Source organism: Lissotriton vulgaris, chromosome 3_1 (assembly GCF_964263255.1).
Source record: "Lissotriton vulgaris chromosome 3_1, aLisVul1.2, whole genome shotgun sequence".
Taxonomy (NCBI): Eukaryota; Metazoa; Chordata; class Amphibia; order Caudata; family Salamandridae; genus Lissotriton; species Lissotriton vulgaris.
The window spans coordinates 9,858,290-9,877,802 of NC_141689.1; the positions used below are offsets into that span (position 1 = coordinate 9,858,290).

Here is a 19,513-nt window from a genome sequence, read left to right on the forward strand (position 1 = left end):
ACTACAGCAAAATATGTCTATTATTCCACACTGAGGAAGATCATATACAAATGGAGGACATTCAAGACCACTGCTACTGAATGATGGGATTAGAGAGAGCAAAGAATCTAAAAACGCCATCCAGGGATCGTCAGGACTTAGTGAGGTAAACATTAAAACCTGTGAATCCACTAATACGAATAGGTGAACCATTAGGACTTTGTGGAAGTTCAACCCTTTCTTCCCCAAAAGATTACTGTTTAGGTCTCGAGTGGGGCAGGTATGATCAGACGTGGGCCCCTTGCTCACTTTGCCACTGGATTCAAGCGATCCTGGCTGATGAGGGCTGTAAGCCCGAAGCTGGTCCTTGGATGCTTGTTTCCGGTCCAGGGAAGACCTGGCTTGGCAGTTCGGGCTGGACTGTTCCCATGGGGCACAGGGTCAAGACTGATTTGCATTTGGCTGGGTCTGAATTGGGATGGCATGGTGAGCAAAAAACTATGGATTTAGACCCAGAACTCTGGACTGGGTGTGAGTGTTTGACATTGTTCATCATTCTGTCCATCAATTATTCTTTTTGCACAGGTTTCCACCTGCATGAACAACAGAACTTCTAGAAGAAAGTCTCAGAACAAAATAAACGAAAGTGAAGTAGTTCGGCAGGAGTGGATTATGACATAACTGGAAAAGCCAAACACTACAAATTACAACAAAAATCTAACTCGAGCAGTGGAGTGTGGTGCTGGAGGGGGTGGTCTTGGTGTAGCCTCAGGAGCTGTGTCTAGCACCACTCATTCCTCTCTACACCACCTCATCTTAGAGGAAAATGTGACACCGCCTGGCCAAGAGCTAAAGATGGTGGCCTGGTACATACTGACCGGATGTGCTGCGTGGATTGCGCAGCCGCCTTCTCGATACTGACCGATACTCTATCACCACATGTGATGGTTTTGTTGACCTGTTGTACCTGAGGGTTGGGTTGTTGGCCTCGCACAGCTTGGCTTTCTTCGGCACAGGCTCTTCGGGCTCAGAAGGACACAGTGGCTGGCAGGGCCCCCGGTTCGACACGCCCTGCTCTCGCAAAGCATCCTTACTCTGTAAAAATGAGAATAAATCCGGTTACTGCAACATAGGCACATGGATGAGGCACAGAGGGGTTTTTAAAAGTAGGTGTGAGTTTACACGAGCAACACAGTCCTGTCCCCGACCCCCACGCCTGAGCTGACAAAGATCCTAGAGAGATATATTAAGAGACTGCACTAGAAAGAAAGTGACAGAGAGACAGAGTAGAGATGAGAGAAAGGAGCATACATTTCATACTTTCCTCTGCACACACCATCTGACGCTGTGACTTGCAAAGGATGACAGTCCTCACACGTTTATTGTGAAGGTTTAATAAAGTATTGTATGCGGCCACTGCCCCTTCAGAGCATTTCATGTGTCCAGGAGGCTCCTGTTCACGCACAGGTACAGGTACAGGGTGGCTAATTTGAGGCGTCTTTACAAAGCTCATATGGGGATGGGGACAGACCAAAGGTGTTGGGTCTGTGAGTGGTATCTCTCTGGAGCAATGTAAAGATGTGGCAGAGACTGGCACTGCCAGCCCGTGTGGGCCACGCACATGACTGAGGAGGCTTCGATAAGGTTACTATTGTGCAGAAGGAATAGGAGAGTGGCATCACGGAGTAGGGCGCTCTGCAACTTGTACTAGGGTACCAACGTAGATGGTGAAAAAGGTGCCCAGCTGCATAGATCAGGGTGCTCTGGAGTGAAGTGAAGGGGATACAGGAGCCCGACTGCATGCATAGGGGAATTCTGGAGCCTGTGCTGGGGCGCCACTGAAGATGGTGTTGCAGGAGCCCGGCTGTACTCATTGGGGCTCTCTGGAGCCTGTGCTGGGGCGCCACTGAAGATGGTGTGACAGGAGCCCAGCTGTATTCATTGGGGCTCTCTGGAGCACCTCTGTAGATAGTGTCACAGGAGTCCAGAAACCACACGACCACTGCTGGGATTATAGCGATGCTCTGAGTAGACTTTAAAAAACAGAGTCACTCCTTTTAACAGGGCTCAGCCAATTAAAGGCATTTTAATAATTTTGTTAACTTGGGGCTCAGAAACAATAGCCTTTTTGGGTGGGTGCCGTCCAAGCGAGTCAGTCAGTTGTCGTGAGAGGTGAGGGACCAGCAGGGTCCCTGTGCAGTGCGTCTATCTTAGGGCCCGCCAGGCAATCGACCACTTGTTACCTCAAGTAAGTCGATGTAAAGGATAATATGACCCACAAACACATGGAACGCGTGCTCGCTCATGTAGGTGCTGAAGAGTCTGCAACAGCGATGATCATTGAGAGACCAACATTCACCGGACATGCTTGGACAAGAAGAGACCTACGGTGATTATTTTATTAATATTTGGGTTGCTCACATTGTTGTTGCACTCCACCCGCCCCTAACCCACCCCCAGACATCTCTGCTCAACTGTCCCCGGTCACCGTCCCACAGATCTGCAAGACCACGGCGGGAGGAAGATCCTTCTCCTAGCTCGCTGTGAAGACCTGGAACTCCCTTCCTCTGCACCTCGGGCAATCACTATCGCAGGAAGGAGCTCAAGACCTGGCTCTTCGACTGAACCACAGAATCCGTACTCACTCAGCGCCCTAAGAACCCTCACGGATGAGTAGTCGTGCTTTATAAGATTACGGATTGATTGATTGTTGGTCCTCCGATTTACACTCGGTAGGCAGTTGATCAATGATCCACGATTGATGGAATCAAAGGCAGCAAAGAGATCCACAGAAATGAGCAGCACATACACACTTAGAAGCTCTACTAGGTGTGCCGTTGCAGGGCTGGACAACAGACTTAAAATCAGGCACAAGCTAAGCCAATAGTTGAGCAGAAACCACCACTTCCAAGGCTGTGCAAACACTCTAGGCCAGAAATGGGCCTATAGGAGGCCACGGCCTACGGTTTTGCGACTCAGTTTACAGTAGGAAGGTGACCGGTACATCTGAGTCTGTAACGCTGCACCGGAAGACAAGGGAAGCACCTATGAACCGAGTGAGGAGTTGGGAAACCTTCAGATGGTTGGTAGTTGGTAGCCTGTGCATTGAGGATGCAGGTTTGAGGAGACCACAATGAGCAAAAGAGAACTGGTATTTTTGTTAAAACAGTACTTTGAATCTGAGAACTTACAGTGGTGAACAGCACTGGGGGGTTTGGGATCGGACGCTCCAGGGACGGGACACATGTCAATGATGCACCACAGTAAACTAATTCTTACAGAGACGAACACAGAACTTACACATTCGCTTTTCTTTTGTCACTATCCTATGCCTATGCCCTATATCAACTTCACAAGTAAGTCTCACCAGGTTCCTTTTTCTGTCTCTCAGCGGGTCGCAGCGGTCTCCAGATGTGGTCGCCTGAGCAGCATGTTTCGGCTCTTTTCTCAAGTTCTCTTTCCGCTGAACAATCGTGTGCTTGGCTTTCAGCTGCCTACAAGTGAGGAACATATCTATTACTTTGAATCTCAGAGTAAAATGAAAAGCTACACATTGGTGCCGCCTCACTGGAGGTATGATACTGCAGGAGCGATGCTCACACAAAAGACTGTAGCACTCCACACTCCTACAGATTACTAGAGCATGATCTGTTCCTCCACTGTAACTACAAGTACTATCCACACTCTGACCTTCACGAGTTATTACAGCGTTCCCTATCTCAAGAGATTACTAGAGCGTGATCTGTGCTTCCAGTGTGTAACTACATGAACTACCCACACACCGACCTTCATGAGTTACTACAGTGTTCTCCATGACTAGAGATTACTGGAGCGTGATCTGTGCTTCCAGGTGTAACTATGGACAAACCACACTCAGACCTTCACGAGTTACTACAGCGTTCTCCATGTTTACAGACACTTACAGACTGTACTCTAAGCTCACACCAGATCTTCACAGGTTACTGCAGCATCCTCAATGCAAAGATCGCTGAAGCACGAGTGACTCTTGCAGACTATACCCTGAGCTCACAACAGATCGTCACAGGTTTTCTGCTGACACAGATTACTACAGCATGAGTCACTCCAATCCCTCGAATGGGCACGCTATGGCTGTTGCAACAGAACACCACTCACCCGATGGCAGACGACAGACATCGAAACCAGTCGTTTATATCCTCCTGATCAGTCGACATCAGAAGCAGCTTCTGTCTTTCAAAGGAAAGCTAGAATGAGATACAAAGAACATGTGGTTAGTCTGCAGACGTGTGCGACTCATAACAACTTGTGTTTTAATGTGGTTCTTAAAAGAACCTTCTGTGGCAACAGGTTCTACTACTCCCAACTTGTCGATGGACTTGGTCCTTCTTTTAGGGAAGCGTTTTAATGCGCAACATTGGAAATCCCTTTCTCCCATTCAAGCACCACCTGGGACAGAGAGCTATAAACAGGGAGCGGCAAAAGGACACATTGTTGATTTCCTACAACGGCAGCGTGCGGGCCATTAACCCAAAGAGACAGGATGGTGCTACTGCAGCGTCCGATGGGGATCGCACTCTCCTTATGGGGTTGAGCGATCAAGTACTTGCTGCCAGACTATTCATACTTCGAGAGTGAATTACTTGTCTGCAGTGATCCAATGGATGGATGTGGTCATACTTCCACCCCACCTTAGGGAGTGAACTCCAGGTCTGCAGTGATTCGATGGATGGATGTGGTCAAACTGCGGCCATACACTGGAATGGCTTCTACAGTTACATAAATAAGACTGTAACTTGTGCATGTTCGTGGAGCTCTGTTTCCAGTGGATTGGGACACGGTCATGCTGCTCTCCTGCTCACTTGGAACTTTACTTCTTATGTTCCTTCCATCTACTAAACGATCATAAAAAGAGACTAACTCTTCCCAACTCATCAGACCTTCATATTTTAAAAAATATAACTTGATATTTCCAAGTGTTTTTGCAAACATTCATTTGGTTGCATCCTAGCTTTGTTCTTCACACCGTTGACCCCCAGTGGATTTTGGAAGCGCCAGAGGGTGTAGTTGCAAAGCCTGGAGTCTGAGTGGCCAATATTCCTAAGGTAGACCCTTCTCCATACAAACCAAACCCACACAGCAGTGTGCACAAACCAACTGCAGCAAAACCGCTAGGTACAGACAGTCTGCAGACTTCAATGTTAGTAGACTTTTTTATGCCTAGCTCTCAGGCACTATAATACTAAGTGGGGTCAGGGCCCTGGCCCAGAGGTACCATCTTGTTTTCATGGGTTGCATTAGATATATGTATAATACATTTTCCTTGTGTGCATGAAAAGATTGTTCGTCGAGAGTAGAGCACTAACTGGCCTCAGCCGTAGGAGCTCGCATTATTGTGTAAACTGTGTCTCTTACAGACTACACATCTTCACAGAACACTACACTGGAGTAGGGCTTGCAATGCGGAGACTTCTTACGCGAGACCCTTCCAGGGTGCACTTGGTTATTCAATGTGCGGTGCAATAACACAGTGGTCCCGGATAACTCCAGTGGTGGACATCTACAACTGGAGCCCAATAGCCCCCGATTGCCCTGTAAACCCAGGAACCATGTTGTAGCAGTTGCCCCCAAAACCCCTTAGTCAACAGTTTTACTAACCCTCTTGATTAACCAATGAAGTAAGCAAGCTTCCAGGTGGGACAGTCAAGGAACCCCATGCTCTATTCCTAAGAAATCCCTCAATTTCCTTTCCAGGTTTCCTTGGACGCAGACTGGAGGGAAAGGAATGTCTCCTGCATGGTCAGTTTAGCCAGGACCAGAGGCTAAAAGCAGACAGATGAGTCTGCGACGCTTGATTAGACTGTTTGCCAAAAAGGGGCAAATAGACCCTGAACTGAATCACTTGTTACAAAAATGGAGGCACCTGGGTGGGATGGGGGTGGGGGTGGTGGTGGTTGAGAAGACACGAAACATTCAAAGGGTGAAAAATCTGCACATAGAAGAATCCATCGGAAGCACACCTCTTCGATGCACTGCGACTCTACGCTCTACACCCATGCGGAGCCGTATTCTTGATTGAATTGTACATACTTTGCAGTGTTCTTTATACAATGTTCACAAGATGAAGGGTCCAGTACAAACTGTAGTCTTGAGTGTTTATGAAATGAGACCATGCGTGAAACAATGACATTAAACCTCCCATGACAAGGACAGATATTCTTCAAACATGTAGTGGCCATGGACTGGCACGGGATGTACTCACGCTGATGAGGCCGCCCTGGCTCTTGGTGTGCCCAAACACCTTCTCCACAGCGCACTCCTCCAGCGGGTACAGGGATTGGCAGCAGAACTTGTCAGAATTCATGGGGTGCAGCGGATGGCAGGGTTTGGTCATTAGTAGGATGTCCGAGAAGAGGAAAAACATCTTCTGCTTCACCTCTTCACCCTTCTGGGGAACGGCGGTGAGCCAGCCCTCTCGGATGTACACCCGACCTGCGGACAGAGAAGCTGGAGTTACCCCCTGATATTCACCCAAATAAACCACCCCTTGGAGATAGAGCCGACCGAATCTCCAGAACCGATCCTACAGAACGTAAAGGTAATGGAGACGCACCCATCTTGACTACAGGAATGGCTGACATTTGAAAGGAAGACGGGGCATTGGCTTCCCTCTGTTTTTCACAAATCGGAGGTCTTTATGGGGTTGTGTTTTTTTGGTAATCTTAGTAAATAGGTAGGGAAAACTGGGATGCTGGCTGAAAACCAGTGGCATCAATAAAGCCAGGGTGCTCAAGGGTCTTTCTATGATGCAGACCCTCCGATGAACAGTTCTGCCCAAGTAATTACCACCTCACGGGTCCTGGGCATTCATCAGGGCTCGGTCCCTATCAGGCCACCTACAGGTTACTAAACTATTATTTTTCCCATAAGGTCTGTGGATATAATTAAAAAAAACATTGTTTTTGTTCTTCAATCTAGATTTTCACACTGTGGTGAAAGATCTACGATCGGATATGAAAAGCCACCTGGCTCTTATTGGTTACAGAGTTGATACCTCTATGAAGAGCACCACAGGTTCTTGGTGGAAATCTGCCAGCACCCCAACCTCGAACCAGGAGGGTCAATAAATATTTTCACCCCTATGGCCCAAATTAATCCTGTGAAGACCCTCCACCCCCTTAAGGGATTGTCATTAGCTGGACACAGTCCCAACCCTACAAACACATTTTAGGATATCTATGGGCAACTGACTCAACAGATGCAACCCCCCCATCCTCTGCCCCCACAGCCACCCCCAGGTCAGAGGAAGGATTTAGGAACCTCAGGCCTAATGAAATGTTGCGGTTTCTGCATTCCCTTTCTCCTAGCACCAATATTATTTTTAGGCTATATGTTGTAATCTTGCACCCTCCTGTGGCTGTTCATGAAGGAGCAGCTAGGCAGCTGCCAACAACGGGTTTATGGGGCACCGGTCACTACACCCCCTCCCTCCAGGACTCCTCTCCCACGGTCACTCTTTAATGGTAGATTAGCTTCTGTCCCCAGACTCACCTGGCACCAGCACCTTCGTCCTGCGTCCTTTCAGCAGCTTTTGCACCCTCACCACCTGCAGATAGTTGTCATGGCTGCGTGCGTTGTCTTGGATGTACAGCGCGACCTCCGACACCGCCTTTACCGCCCCTAGGGCAGAGGTGCTGCTTAAAAGATGCCCAATGGCACGTCAAAGAACTTCACCTCCTGCTACGGATGAAGCCGGATCCTATACAAATACACACACACACACACCCCACACAAACACCACACCCCACACACACACACAAACACCCCACACAAACACCACACCCCACACACACACAAACACCCCACACAAACACCACACCCCACACAAACACCACACCCCACACATACATACACACACACACACACACACACACACACAAACACCACACCCCACACAAACACCACACCCCACACATACATACACACACACACACACACACACACACACAAACACCACACCCCACACAAACACCACACCCCACACACACATACACACACACACACACACACACAAACACCAAACCCCACACACACAGAGCCCCGGCCAGCCAAACACACCAGCAGCTTTACAGAGGGGAGGTGGTCCACGAAAGGAATCCAAGTCCACATTAGTTTTCACTGTTTTTTTGTTAATGACAACACACTCAAGAAAACTCTGGACCTCCTTGAGTTTTCAAACAACAAAGTCTTTAGAGGGGATGATGAGTGTGTGGAGCGTTATATCTTAATATCCTTAGGCTCAATCCTTTTTATATGAAGAGAATCAAAGTAACCAGTTCTTTGTAGAAAAATAGCTCTTTATTTGTGAGGATACAGACGTAGACAGCCGACACGTGTTTCGCCCCTGTGGCGAATTGCGCCAGGGCTTTCTCAAGGCTATTTACAATTTTTTGTGTTCTGTGTGCTTCCTCAATCTATGCATAGTAGGTTTCAACATTAGGTCCGGTTTGTAAATTTATTAAGGGATTAAATCCCTGGCGTATCTCTCCAGGTAACTCGTCTCTTCTGCCGTTTCCGCGCTTTAACTCACGGGCCTGAAAATAGTTAACCCGGGCCCTAAATACGCCCTGTGTATGCAGTGACTCAATCAGTAGTTCGCTTTGGGATGCAGTTTACTAGTGGCGGCCTCAGCATTCTACTATGGACTAAAGGAACCCAGGCGTTTTGACTTGAGGAAGGCTTGATCAGTTTGAGGGTGACCTTGCCACAATGACTAGAGATCCTCAGGAGGACCCTGCAGTGGGGGGCTGCACCCCTCAGATGTTGCTTATGTGCCACTGAGAGACGCCAATGCTCCGGAAGTCCTGGAGCATCCTCTGCACCCTCTTACCGAGGGTTCCCCTAAAGACGCCTCAGCTGCACTCATTAGGATCTCGGAGACCTCACAGCCCACACTTGGACACACACTTGCGGATCCTGCGTTGTTTTCTTGCTTTGTTGCTTTCGGAATACTTCTTCGTTATAAGAGCATTCCCATCCCGAGCTACTGCAGCTGAAACCAGACTGATTTAGAGACCCTTCTGAGAGCCCTTGATAGTACGAAGGAGGATGTAAGAGCCTAGCGCTCACGGAGGAGAGCCGACTGCATCGGAGAAGGTTTACAACAGGGCTAAAGAAAGACTATTGCAAAGGGACAGAAAGGTGGAGCAGAGGAGAACATCTAAAAGCACGACAGAGCGGAATGAGCTCATTGGACGGTGTTGGGAGGTAAAATCCCCGGCGCCCGATCGGGATCAGATGGAAACTCTCACGAAAAACAAAGAGGAAGTGCAGTTCACTGGGAGGCTCACAACACCTAAAGATTCTGAATATGGCTAATATGTTTATTTCACTTCCTTCTTGTGTGTTTTGGGGAGTGTTTGAGGCTGCACTTGGCGTAGTTTCGTCGAACGTTAAAGTTCTACAAGAATCAGTGACATGTATAGAACTGATGATGGGAAAGACGTGTCCATGCAGAGTATATAAGTGTATTCTCTGTGCATCTAGAATGCTAACATTATGACTATGCGGTCTCGCTAATCTAAGCATTCAAACAGAGACCTAGCCCGGTCCAGGACCTGTCCTGGTACCCGGAGGGGCCTGCCAAGACAGTCATCCTTGTGGGTCTGGTTACAGCGCATAAAGCACCACCGCGTAAATGAGGATATCAACAGCGACACCAGGCTTTTTAAATCTGGTTCACTGGGTGTGAGGGCTACTGAGCTTGTATGTACGTGGTGTGTGAGTGAGGGAGTGTGGGAGGGAGGGAGTGAGTGTGGGAGTGAGTGAGATAGAGAGAGACGCAGTGTTAACCTGTGAATGAGTGAAATTGAATGATGGAGGCCAAGGGGGCCCATTTCGAAGCCCCTGGCCTAGCACAAGATTAAGGACGAGGAATATTGTCCCAGACGGTGGAAGTGTGTTACCTGCATTCCTGTCGCTGGAGAGAGAGCTTCTAGCTGAGGTTCACCTCTGTGTCTATCACTGAAAACCAAATTGGTCAGGCTGGTGACAGCCAAGTGCTGAACCCTCACACCTCTTTGTGCCTCTGTGGTGTGAGCTCCAGTTTGAGACAGCCGCAGTGCTGCCTGCAGTCAGAGCATCACTCTATACCAAGAAGAGTAGCCAGGAAGATATTTGAAAGAACTACTGCCCAAAAGCGCTACCATGGCTTGAGACAAAGGATTCACATAGAACGTGATAAACAGAAGTTTTGATATTCAGATCAGGGCTATCAAAGGGGAACAGCAAACGATGGCCTCAATCCTTAGGTTACCGACCTGTCCAGAGCAAGAAGGCTGAGAAGCTTGTTGGATATTGAACTTAATTTTAATGTTCAAACAAACCGCACCATCTGTACGTGTACCTGGACCATAAGGATGCTTAAAACAATCTTCCCATGCGTGATCCACCAATCAGTGAACAGTCTCTGGTATGATTATCCGTCCTGAGCAGGGACCGCCCTCTTCTCTGCTGCTCTAGCAGAGATAGTATACCTTCATTTTTTTTCATAACCATTTATTGTTAATATGCACCGTGTTGTTGTGCAACTTGAACTTAACTGTCTTTGAGTGAAATGTGCTTTTTCCTTCTTTAATATATATAATATTTACCATTATCCAAGACAAGCCTCCGAACAGCCTCAAGGACGCGGGTCCCAATCTGCAGATCAGCCGACGACCTCTTCTAAAAACACAAATGGCTGCGCCCCAGTCCCAGGGGTCTTCTAGATCCTTTTCCTTGTCTTCCTATGATTGTTCTCCCTCTAAAATAAGAAAGGTCTTTCTCCGACACCTTACACACCACAGATCACTTAGATTCTGATCATTCTAACTCTGACAATCCTAACGATACAGATGATGGTAATGCAGGGTATCTAATCCCGCCACACGTCACAGACAAGGTTCCCGCACCTCCGTCGGAGGCTCTCATGGATTCAATGTGCTCCCCATATTTTGACCCAGATAAAATTACTCAGATCAAGCAAATGGGCCGCTTCTCCTATCGCTGCATTTCTTGCCCACTGGATTCGAAAACCTATGGAAAAATCAAATTGCAATGAACTGCGTGTAGTGTCCCAGACCTACTCTGCCTCATGAATTGTCATCTACTCCAGACATTGACCCAGCTACGGTCGCCTTCCTTTTAAAAACAAAAACAAAAAAAAGGGGAAGATCAAAAAAAGGAATTGATAAAGCGCATAGACACTGCCAGGATAAATGGTTAGTTATCCTGGGCCCTTTGACTCACATCAGGTGCTGCACTTCCAGGCACTCCTGTCCATTCGCCTCTTCTCAGAGGTTGGAGCCTACGGGCTTCTGTCCCTTGGGCAACGCCAATGCTGCTCTAGCAGCAGAGAGAAGGAAAACGATCTTCATGAGAATAGATCCTGAGCTGGTGGACATGTCACAGAAGGATCGTGGTTCTGAGCTGAAGGTCAGCTCTTTGGTGATCACTACGTCAAGGACATATCTGCCTACGTTCAAATCTTCACCTCTCTGTGAAAAACATGAGGGGTAAAGACTTGTGGAGAAGTGCGGCTTACTGGTTAGAGCGACAGACTCTGAAGCAGAGTTCAGGCCCGGGACCAGTGGTCAAGTCCCGACGCGGCAGGGTCTTGGGCTCAATGTCCGCGGACTCGAGAATTCTCACCTCAGCACCTACTCTAATCATGGGTCCCACTCTGCAACTCTGGGCAATAGCTTGCTTAATCTCTACAACGGCCCCAACAACACTGGGATGCCTGGCTTCACCTTGGGGGTGCCCAGGAGGGGCATCTCACAGGGAGAGCCAGGAAGGGTTCCACAGCGTTATACAGCGCTGGGACGCCCCGTTGGGGCAGCTGTGCGCTTTACAAGTATTCTACATTTACATTCTTTAGATTTTGTCCAGAGCCGAACAAGAAAGAGCTTGCTCCTTTGGCAATTCACAACAGACCATCCATACATGGGCCAAGAGGTGGGCACATCTGGATTCAGTGGCACCCCACGGCATCCTTGCACCCCACGGCAGCCACCAATCCTTGCCCCCCACGGCAGCCACCAATCGTTGCACTCCACGGCAGCCACCAATCCTTGCAACCCACGGCAGCCACCAATCCTTGCACCCCACTGGAGCCACCAATCCGTGCACCCCACGGCAGCCACCAATCCTTGCACCCCACTGGAGCCACCAATCCGTGCACCCCACGGCAGCCACCATTCCTTGCACCCCACTGCAGCCACCAATCCTTGCACCCCACTGGAGCCACCAATCGTTGCACCCCACTGGAGCCACCAATCCTTGCACCCCACGGCAGCCACCAATCCTTGCACCCCACGGCAGCCACCAATCCTTGCACCCCACTGAAGCCACCAATCCCTGCACTCCACGGCAGCCACCAATCCTTGCACCCCACTGGAGCCACCAATCCGTGCACCCCACGGCAGCCACCAATCCTAGCACCCCACTGCAGCCACCAATCCTTGCACCCCACTGGAGCCACCAATACTTGCACCCCACTGCAGCCACCAATCCCTGCACTCAACGGCAGCCTCCAATCCCTGCACCCCACTGGAGCCACCAATCCTTGCACCCCACGGCAGCCACCAATCCCTGCACCCCACGGCAGCCACCAATCCTTGCCCCCCACGGCAGCCACCAATCCTTGCACCCCATTGGAACCTCCAATCCTTGTACCCCACGGCAGCCACCAATCCTTGCACCGCATGGCAGCCACCAATCCTTGCACCCCACGGCAGCCACCAATCCTTGCACCCCACGGCAGCCACCAATCCTTGCACCCCACTGGAGCCACCAATCCTTGCACCCCTCTGGAGCCACCAATCCTTGCACCCCTCTGGAGCCACTAATCCTTGCACCCCACTGCAGCCACCAATCCCTGCACCCCACTGCAGCCACCAATCCCTGCACCCCACTGCAGCCACCAATCCCTGCACCCCACTGCCGCCACCAATCCCTGCACCCCACTGCCGCCACCAATCCCTGCACTCCACTGCAGCCACCAATCCCTGCACCCCACTGCAGCCAACAATCCCTGCACCCCACTGCAGCCACCAATCCCTGCACCCCACTGCAGCCACCAATCCTTGCACCCCACGGCAGCCACCAATCCTTGCACCCCACGGCAGCCTTCAATCCTTGCACCCCATTGGAGCCTTCAATCCTTGCACCCCATTGGAGCCTCCAATCCTTGCACCCCATTGGAGCCTCCAATCCTTGCACTCCACTGCAGCCACCAATCCTTGCACCCCACTGGAGCCACCAATCCTTGCACCCCACTGAAGCCACCAATCCCTGCACCCCACTGAAGCCACCAATCCCTGCACCCCACGGCAGCCACCAATCCTTGCACCCCACGGCAGCCACCAATCCTTGCACCCCACGGCAGCCACCTTTCCTTGCACCCCGCGGCAGCCACCAATCCTTGCACCCCGCGGCAGCCACCAATCCTTGCACCCCGTGGCAGCCACCAATCCTTGCACCCCGCGGCAGCCACTAATCCTTGCACCCCGTGGCAGCCACCAATCCCTGCACCCCGTGGCAGCCACCAATCCCTGCACCCCACTGCAGCCACCAATCCCTGCACCCCACTGCAGCCACCAATCCCTGCACCCCACTGCAGCCACCAATCCCTGCACCCCACTGCAGCCACCTTTCCTTGCACCTCACTGGAGCCACCAATCCCTGCACCTCACTGCAGCCACCTTTCCTTGCACCTCACTGCAGCCACGAATATGTGCATCCCAGTGCAGCCACCAAACCTTGCACCCCACTAGACACCAATCCCTGCACCCCACTGCAGCCACCTTTCCTTGCACCCCACTGCAGCCACCAAACTTTGCACCCCACTGCAGCCACTAATATGCGCATCCCAGTGCAGCCACCAAACCTTGCACCCCACTACAGACACCTTTCCCTGCACCCCACAGGAACTACTTACTGGTGAGCTGCTGGAACTGCAGAGTGTCTGGGCTGCTGTTCTCAGTCAGGTCCCGGAGCAAGTGCTCATACCTGAAACAAACAGCATTCATAAAGGGGAGGACACAAACGTTATGCTCATGACCTACAACAGGTCCATGAGCTACACTAACCTCTACCATACATTTAAAAGGATTATGCAAAACACAGAGGAGTTCATTCACGTTATGGACAATCCAGGCCAGAGGTAGAGAGCCTTCTCAGGCCTCAGAGCTCCGAGGTGACAGACAAGACCCCCTTAACCTGCAACAAATGGCATTTTATTCCTCATTAATACACGGTCATACCACTCCCCTTTCCCCATACATAGTTAGTTGGCCTGGTCCTCTCATTTGAAACCACTGTATAGCTATCTAAATGTAAATTGTTTAACGTGAAAGGAAACAAGCCACAGTGTAAGTGGTTTAAAGTAAGTCATTTTCACGAAACTACTATATTTTCATACGTGTGCTACCATGCACAGGAATCCCTGCGTGTCTCTAACAAACTGCAGCAGCTGCCAAAGTAAACAATGTCATAAGGGACTCCACTCTCTTAAGGAGACTTCAAGTTTAGGGAAAAGGCGTTTTCAAGAAAGTTCAAACAGCATTTGTAAATCTGCTCCTTGACCGGCCTTAAACAAAGATGGCTCGGAGAAGCGGGCATTAGGGCGTCACAACTCAACGAGAATAACTTGTTAGAGTGGCTACGTCATACAACTACGCAGCAGTAAGACCAGGTTTTCATCCACAAAATGCACGCTCACACGTGCCATAAAGTAATACTTTAAGGCAGAAAACACATCCGTGCCAGATACTAGTTGGTAACTCCTTCCGTGGCACTATTTGTTATTCCCTTTGCTCAGGGCCTGTATTTAGGACCGCCTCTTTATCTCCAGTGGGTCAGGGTATGGTCATTGGGGTCATGCAGTGTTGGGAAGGGCCCTTGGTGATTACTTCCTGACCAGTGAGTGTATTTGTGCAGCCGACTGGGCAGCAGTCCGTTTCCTGGGTGAGCAGGTAAATGTTCCTGGTGTAGCGACCTCTCGTACGGGCTCGGTAGCCCTTGGTCACCGGTTCTTCCCCAGCGTCTGCACCTTTCACTTGGACTCGCTATGGATAAACCACAGAAGGTTGGACCTAGCAGCCTCTGGTTCATTACTAATTCTTCCTTAGCAACTGGCGCCAGTTCTGAGACTCTTCTGGTCTGTCAATAATGCCTGCTCCGGCCATCTTCTTTTCTTTGCCTATCGGTCCCTCTTGTACGTAACGTCCTAGTTTTCACATATCTATAAAGGGAAATGATTCCTTTTCTAAGTAACTGACGGATCCAGAATCACCGATTTGAGGCCCAACCAGTCTTTTGATTGAAAACTCAACTTGATTGAACTTGTGTACGTTAAACCCTCTCTTGCTTATGGTCTACCCAATGTTTTGGTCGGTGTAGCGTCAGAGGCACTCCCATATATTAGGATCACGTGATGACCTGGACTACCATTATTTTAATTGACTTTAGGTGTTGTCTTGAATGAACAACATAATTGTTCCTGCATGTGCCCTTTTCCTTTAAGATTTCTTTTGTGTCTCCTTGTAGTTTTAGAGTGGGAGCTTTCACAGAGTAGAACAGCCTGGCCAGGCCTAACATGCGGGCTGTGCATTTGAAAGTATGAGTGTGAGATGTAGAATGCACTTCCTGGTCTCGAAGTGCAGTGTTCTAAGCAGTGGTGCTCAAATGTGCATTATGTTGTACATTGGGAGATGAAGTGTGCCATGCTATAGGCAGTGGTGCACAAATGTGCATTGTGTTGTACATTGGGAAGTATTATGAAGTTCTTACTATTGGCTTAGACAAGCCTGCATGTCATCTTGAATTCTGACTCTGCCTAGCTTGAGATTTGCGCACAGGCAGGCCCCCCAGAGTACCCAAGTTGTTTAGGCTATTCACATTCAAGGTTGTTTTCTGTACTTTTGAAAATTGTTTTCAAGCTTCGTTAAGATAAGGGGCTGGACAATGTGAGAGCGTAGAAGGATATGCGAGAACTCTTTTGCCTTTGGAATGCTTGCATGGAGAGTTGCAAACGCCAGTAAGTTTCCTTGGCGCAGAGGACGTCCTCTCAGAAACTCCTATTTTTGAGATTATAAAACTGGTGTTTGCTGACTTGGAAACTGGGTCTTTGTAATTGATTAGAGACGGTTGCGTCTACTTCAGTGTAGGAACCTGGCTTGCTGAGTCTCTTCACCCAGGTTGTGACTCCCCCAGTGTGGAGTGGGCTAAGATGCAAGCCGGTGAGGTGTTTTTCATTTGATTATTGACTTGGTGATGTGTGAGTGCACATTCAAGTCTCCAGTGGTTATAATCATTTGATGTATTTAGTGTATATATATATTTTTTGATTTCTTGCAGTGGATGTCCATATTGTTATCTGCTTGTATTTTGTTTCATGGATTTTACACACACACACACACTTGAATGTTTTTCATTTGACATCTAGGAAAGCCTTTTTGTTCTGAGAAGTCATTTGATGTGCCTCATTTTATGAGAGTGAAATCCCTTTCCAGGTGTTTTTGTTGCTTTGCCGTGTTTGTGCCTCCGTGTGGGAGGGCCGTATTTTCTACTATTCGGGAGGGGGAAGCAATACAGACGGATAGGCTGGGGCTGCTAACCAGACCTCTGTGCCAGTGCACTGACTCTGAAATGTGTATATTTGCCTAGCCATGCCAGGGTCCCTGTTGGTCGGTACTGCACTCTTTAACCATGCATGTCCTTCGATTATTGAAGGCAGGGTGTAGAACTTTTATTGTAAAATAGAACTTTTGAAATTTCTGAATTTACAGATGGTTGAATATTTTTTCTATTGTCTATACCTTGTGACTGCATTTTCCACTTGCTTGCGTTGATAGTATGAACAATGCATGAAAGCAAACCATTATAACATCCTTCAACGCTCACAGAGAGCTTAGCACGAAGGCCCTCTGGACCAAGGTTGTCCCTGGAACAGGACGCAGGGTGGAGAACGCCAAAACTGGAGACTAGAAGAGTGTAGGCAACTGTGCATGCCACGCTGTGGCAGACCATAACTGCAATCCTTTTCCTTGAGCTCCAAGGATGGACTCTAAGCCCACTTCGGATTGATGAAGGGCTCGAGTGGTCAACCTTGGACTGGTCAATATCTAATCTTGTGGATTTGAGAGGAACTAAAACAAGATTTCTCCTGCAAAAAGAAAGAGCTCCAGGTTGGGATCAGACACTTCACAAAGAGCCTTCTAAATGTAATCAAAGATACACTTGCACCGGCTCAAACTATCCCATGAACGGTCGGTGGATACTCACTGAAGGACTCTCTGTAGCGGCAGCGGCAGCAGCTCCTCCAGCTTCAGGCCCCGGAACTCAGGGCGGCCCTCCTGCAGCCTCTTAAAGCGAGCAAACGATTTATTCTTCTTCACCTGAATCTTCGCGAAGACAAACAAGGAAAAGAGATGAGGACACAGCACAGACGGTCTCCAATAGCAAGTGACATAAGAGTCTAGCCTCCACACGTGTCTGATATATGTCCACTTTACAGACGCCTATTTTCTTACAAATCTTACATGAAAAAAGACGTAAAGAACATGCAAGGCTTCCGGGTATCCTGAAAAACAATGCAAATGACGTCACACACCAATAAATATTACTTATGTTCAGAAGATGCATTGCTTAAGGTACAGAACTTCCACCTGCAAATGCAAAGTCAGCAGTCAGCTTAAATGCAAACAGCTTAACACTAAGATAAGGGCACAAAAGAGGCCTACATACACCCTGGAAATTCTAGAAGAAAACTGGGTGACCCCCAGCTGACACCATAACCCATTACTAGGAAATGGTGACTGTTAGACCTGTCTGGCTTTTTGACGTAGTCCCTCCTATTTGTTATTTATTTTGCCCCTCATACCCTTGATAATTTTTGTCCACTGACTTTTTATAGGTGTTGGCCAGGGGGATAGGTGTTCTTTTCCCCCCTCATAATTTTTCACCTCAGGCCCAGAGGCCTGTTCTGACAGGAAAGTTGGAACCACACAAAATGGTGGCTACCAACTGCTCTAACTGTCACACTCAGAACTTGAAGAAGAGAAAGGTGTGGGTCACGCACTCCTCGGTGTACCAAAGTTGATATTTTGCGGTGTGCTGCGGAGATATCACCCCCCCCGACGAGAAGGTGTGGAAATCACTTATGGTTGGTGGCACCTAGTGTAGATGCCAACTCTCAGCGCACAACCTTAATCGAAACCGATAAGTTTCTTCAATAAATCATTCCAAGTTGTAGTCAAAGATTAAATCAAGTTCATCATTGATTCTCCATGTTTAATTTCACATGTATTATTTCTTCAAATCAATGAAATTTACACGTCATGCATGTATCCAATATCACAGAGTATGGGTGCACATCCTTTCCCAATGCATTTCGGATACTAGATCCTTCATCAGGGGAATCCTAGAAACAAGATAAAGTAAACTAAGTATGATCCTCGATGGTGGAACGATATGTACAAACAGATATGTACAAAAAGATAAGTACAAAAAGATAATCACTGTGTAAGAAATCAAGTGAAATAAGTGCGCGAAATGTAAGTGAAAGAGTGGCATAAAGGCACCTAAAACAAACGTGTTCATACATGCTGAAGTGAAGGATTAACGCTGTGAGATGGAGGCTAAAAATCATGGTGCTCGGGGAACATAACATGCTAATGAAGTGGCTACTCGCATATATACCAGCGTCATGCAAAAACACATATATCGAGTCCAAAATCTCCCCAAAGTGAGAAAGTTAAACATGTCCGAGTGGCGTGAGCATTTACTCGATTAGAGGTACACTTACGAGAAACTGCAGGCAAGAACGCGCGTCCTGCCGTTTGCGCCCTTCGCCATCAGCTGAGAAGCGTAGTGTTCGGTGAACGCGGAAGTTTAACGAGGGTGCCGAGTAAACATAAAGAAAGGACCAATGGTGTGGCGGCCATGTTAGAGTGGTGAAATGAGACGCGAGCCTCGAAGATAGAGGGTTTGTGAAAAAATCAAGTGAAAACAAGTATACTCGTGACCGATGTAAAAGAAAATAAATATAAAGAAGCATATAGAAGCTGTGTTAAATGTCAAATGGACAATAAGAAACAAATGAAAAATTGTTCACAGGTGAATGCTAAATATCACATCAGTTAAAGAAGTTGCACTAAAAATAACATTGGAACTCCATCCGATCATTCAGACCAGATGGTTTCATAGTCTGAAGAAATTTGATCCAGTGATTTTCACGTTGCAACAAAAAATTGTTGTTGTCTCTGTCGTCTCGCCTATTCACCACTTCTACAGCGGCGAACCTCAATTGACTGATGTTGTGTCTGTATTCTTTGAAATGTACTGCCAGATTCGATTTGATGTTAGCTGTTCTTATATTGCTCTTGTGTTCGTTAATTCTTACTTTGAGCTTGCGTGTAGTTTTGCCGGTGTACATCAGTCCACACGGACATTTGATGATGTATATGACATTTTCAGTGTCGCAAGTGGCATTCAATTTGAGTCTCACATCTGT

General features: G+C 48.4%; 1 protein-coding gene across 2 annotated transcripts in view; it reads right to left on the reverse strand.

The window, feature by feature from the left end:
• ARHGEF39 (Rho guanine nucleotide exchange factor 39) overlaps positions 1-19,513 on the reverse strand; it is a 64,261-nt gene that overhangs the window by 699 nt on the left and 44,049 nt on the right. For both annotated transcript variants that reach the window (XM_086959993.1, XM_086959992.1), the window contains exons 6-12: positions 17,284-17,402; positions 13,937-14,007; positions 7,507-7,635; positions 6,218-6,447; positions 4,114-4,202; positions 3,347-3,473; positions 947-1,074 (exon numbers count right to left, since the gene is read on the reverse strand). In XM_086959993.1, coding sequence (XP_086816119.1) covers positions 947-1,074; positions 3,347-3,473; positions 4,114-4,202; positions 6,218-6,447; positions 7,507-7,635; positions 13,937-14,007; positions 17,284-17,402 — 893 coding nt within the window. The remainder of the gene's footprint in view (positions 1-946; positions 1,075-3,346; positions 3,474-4,113; positions 4,203-6,217; positions 6,448-7,506; positions 7,636-13,936; positions 14,008-17,283; positions 17,403-19,513) is intronic.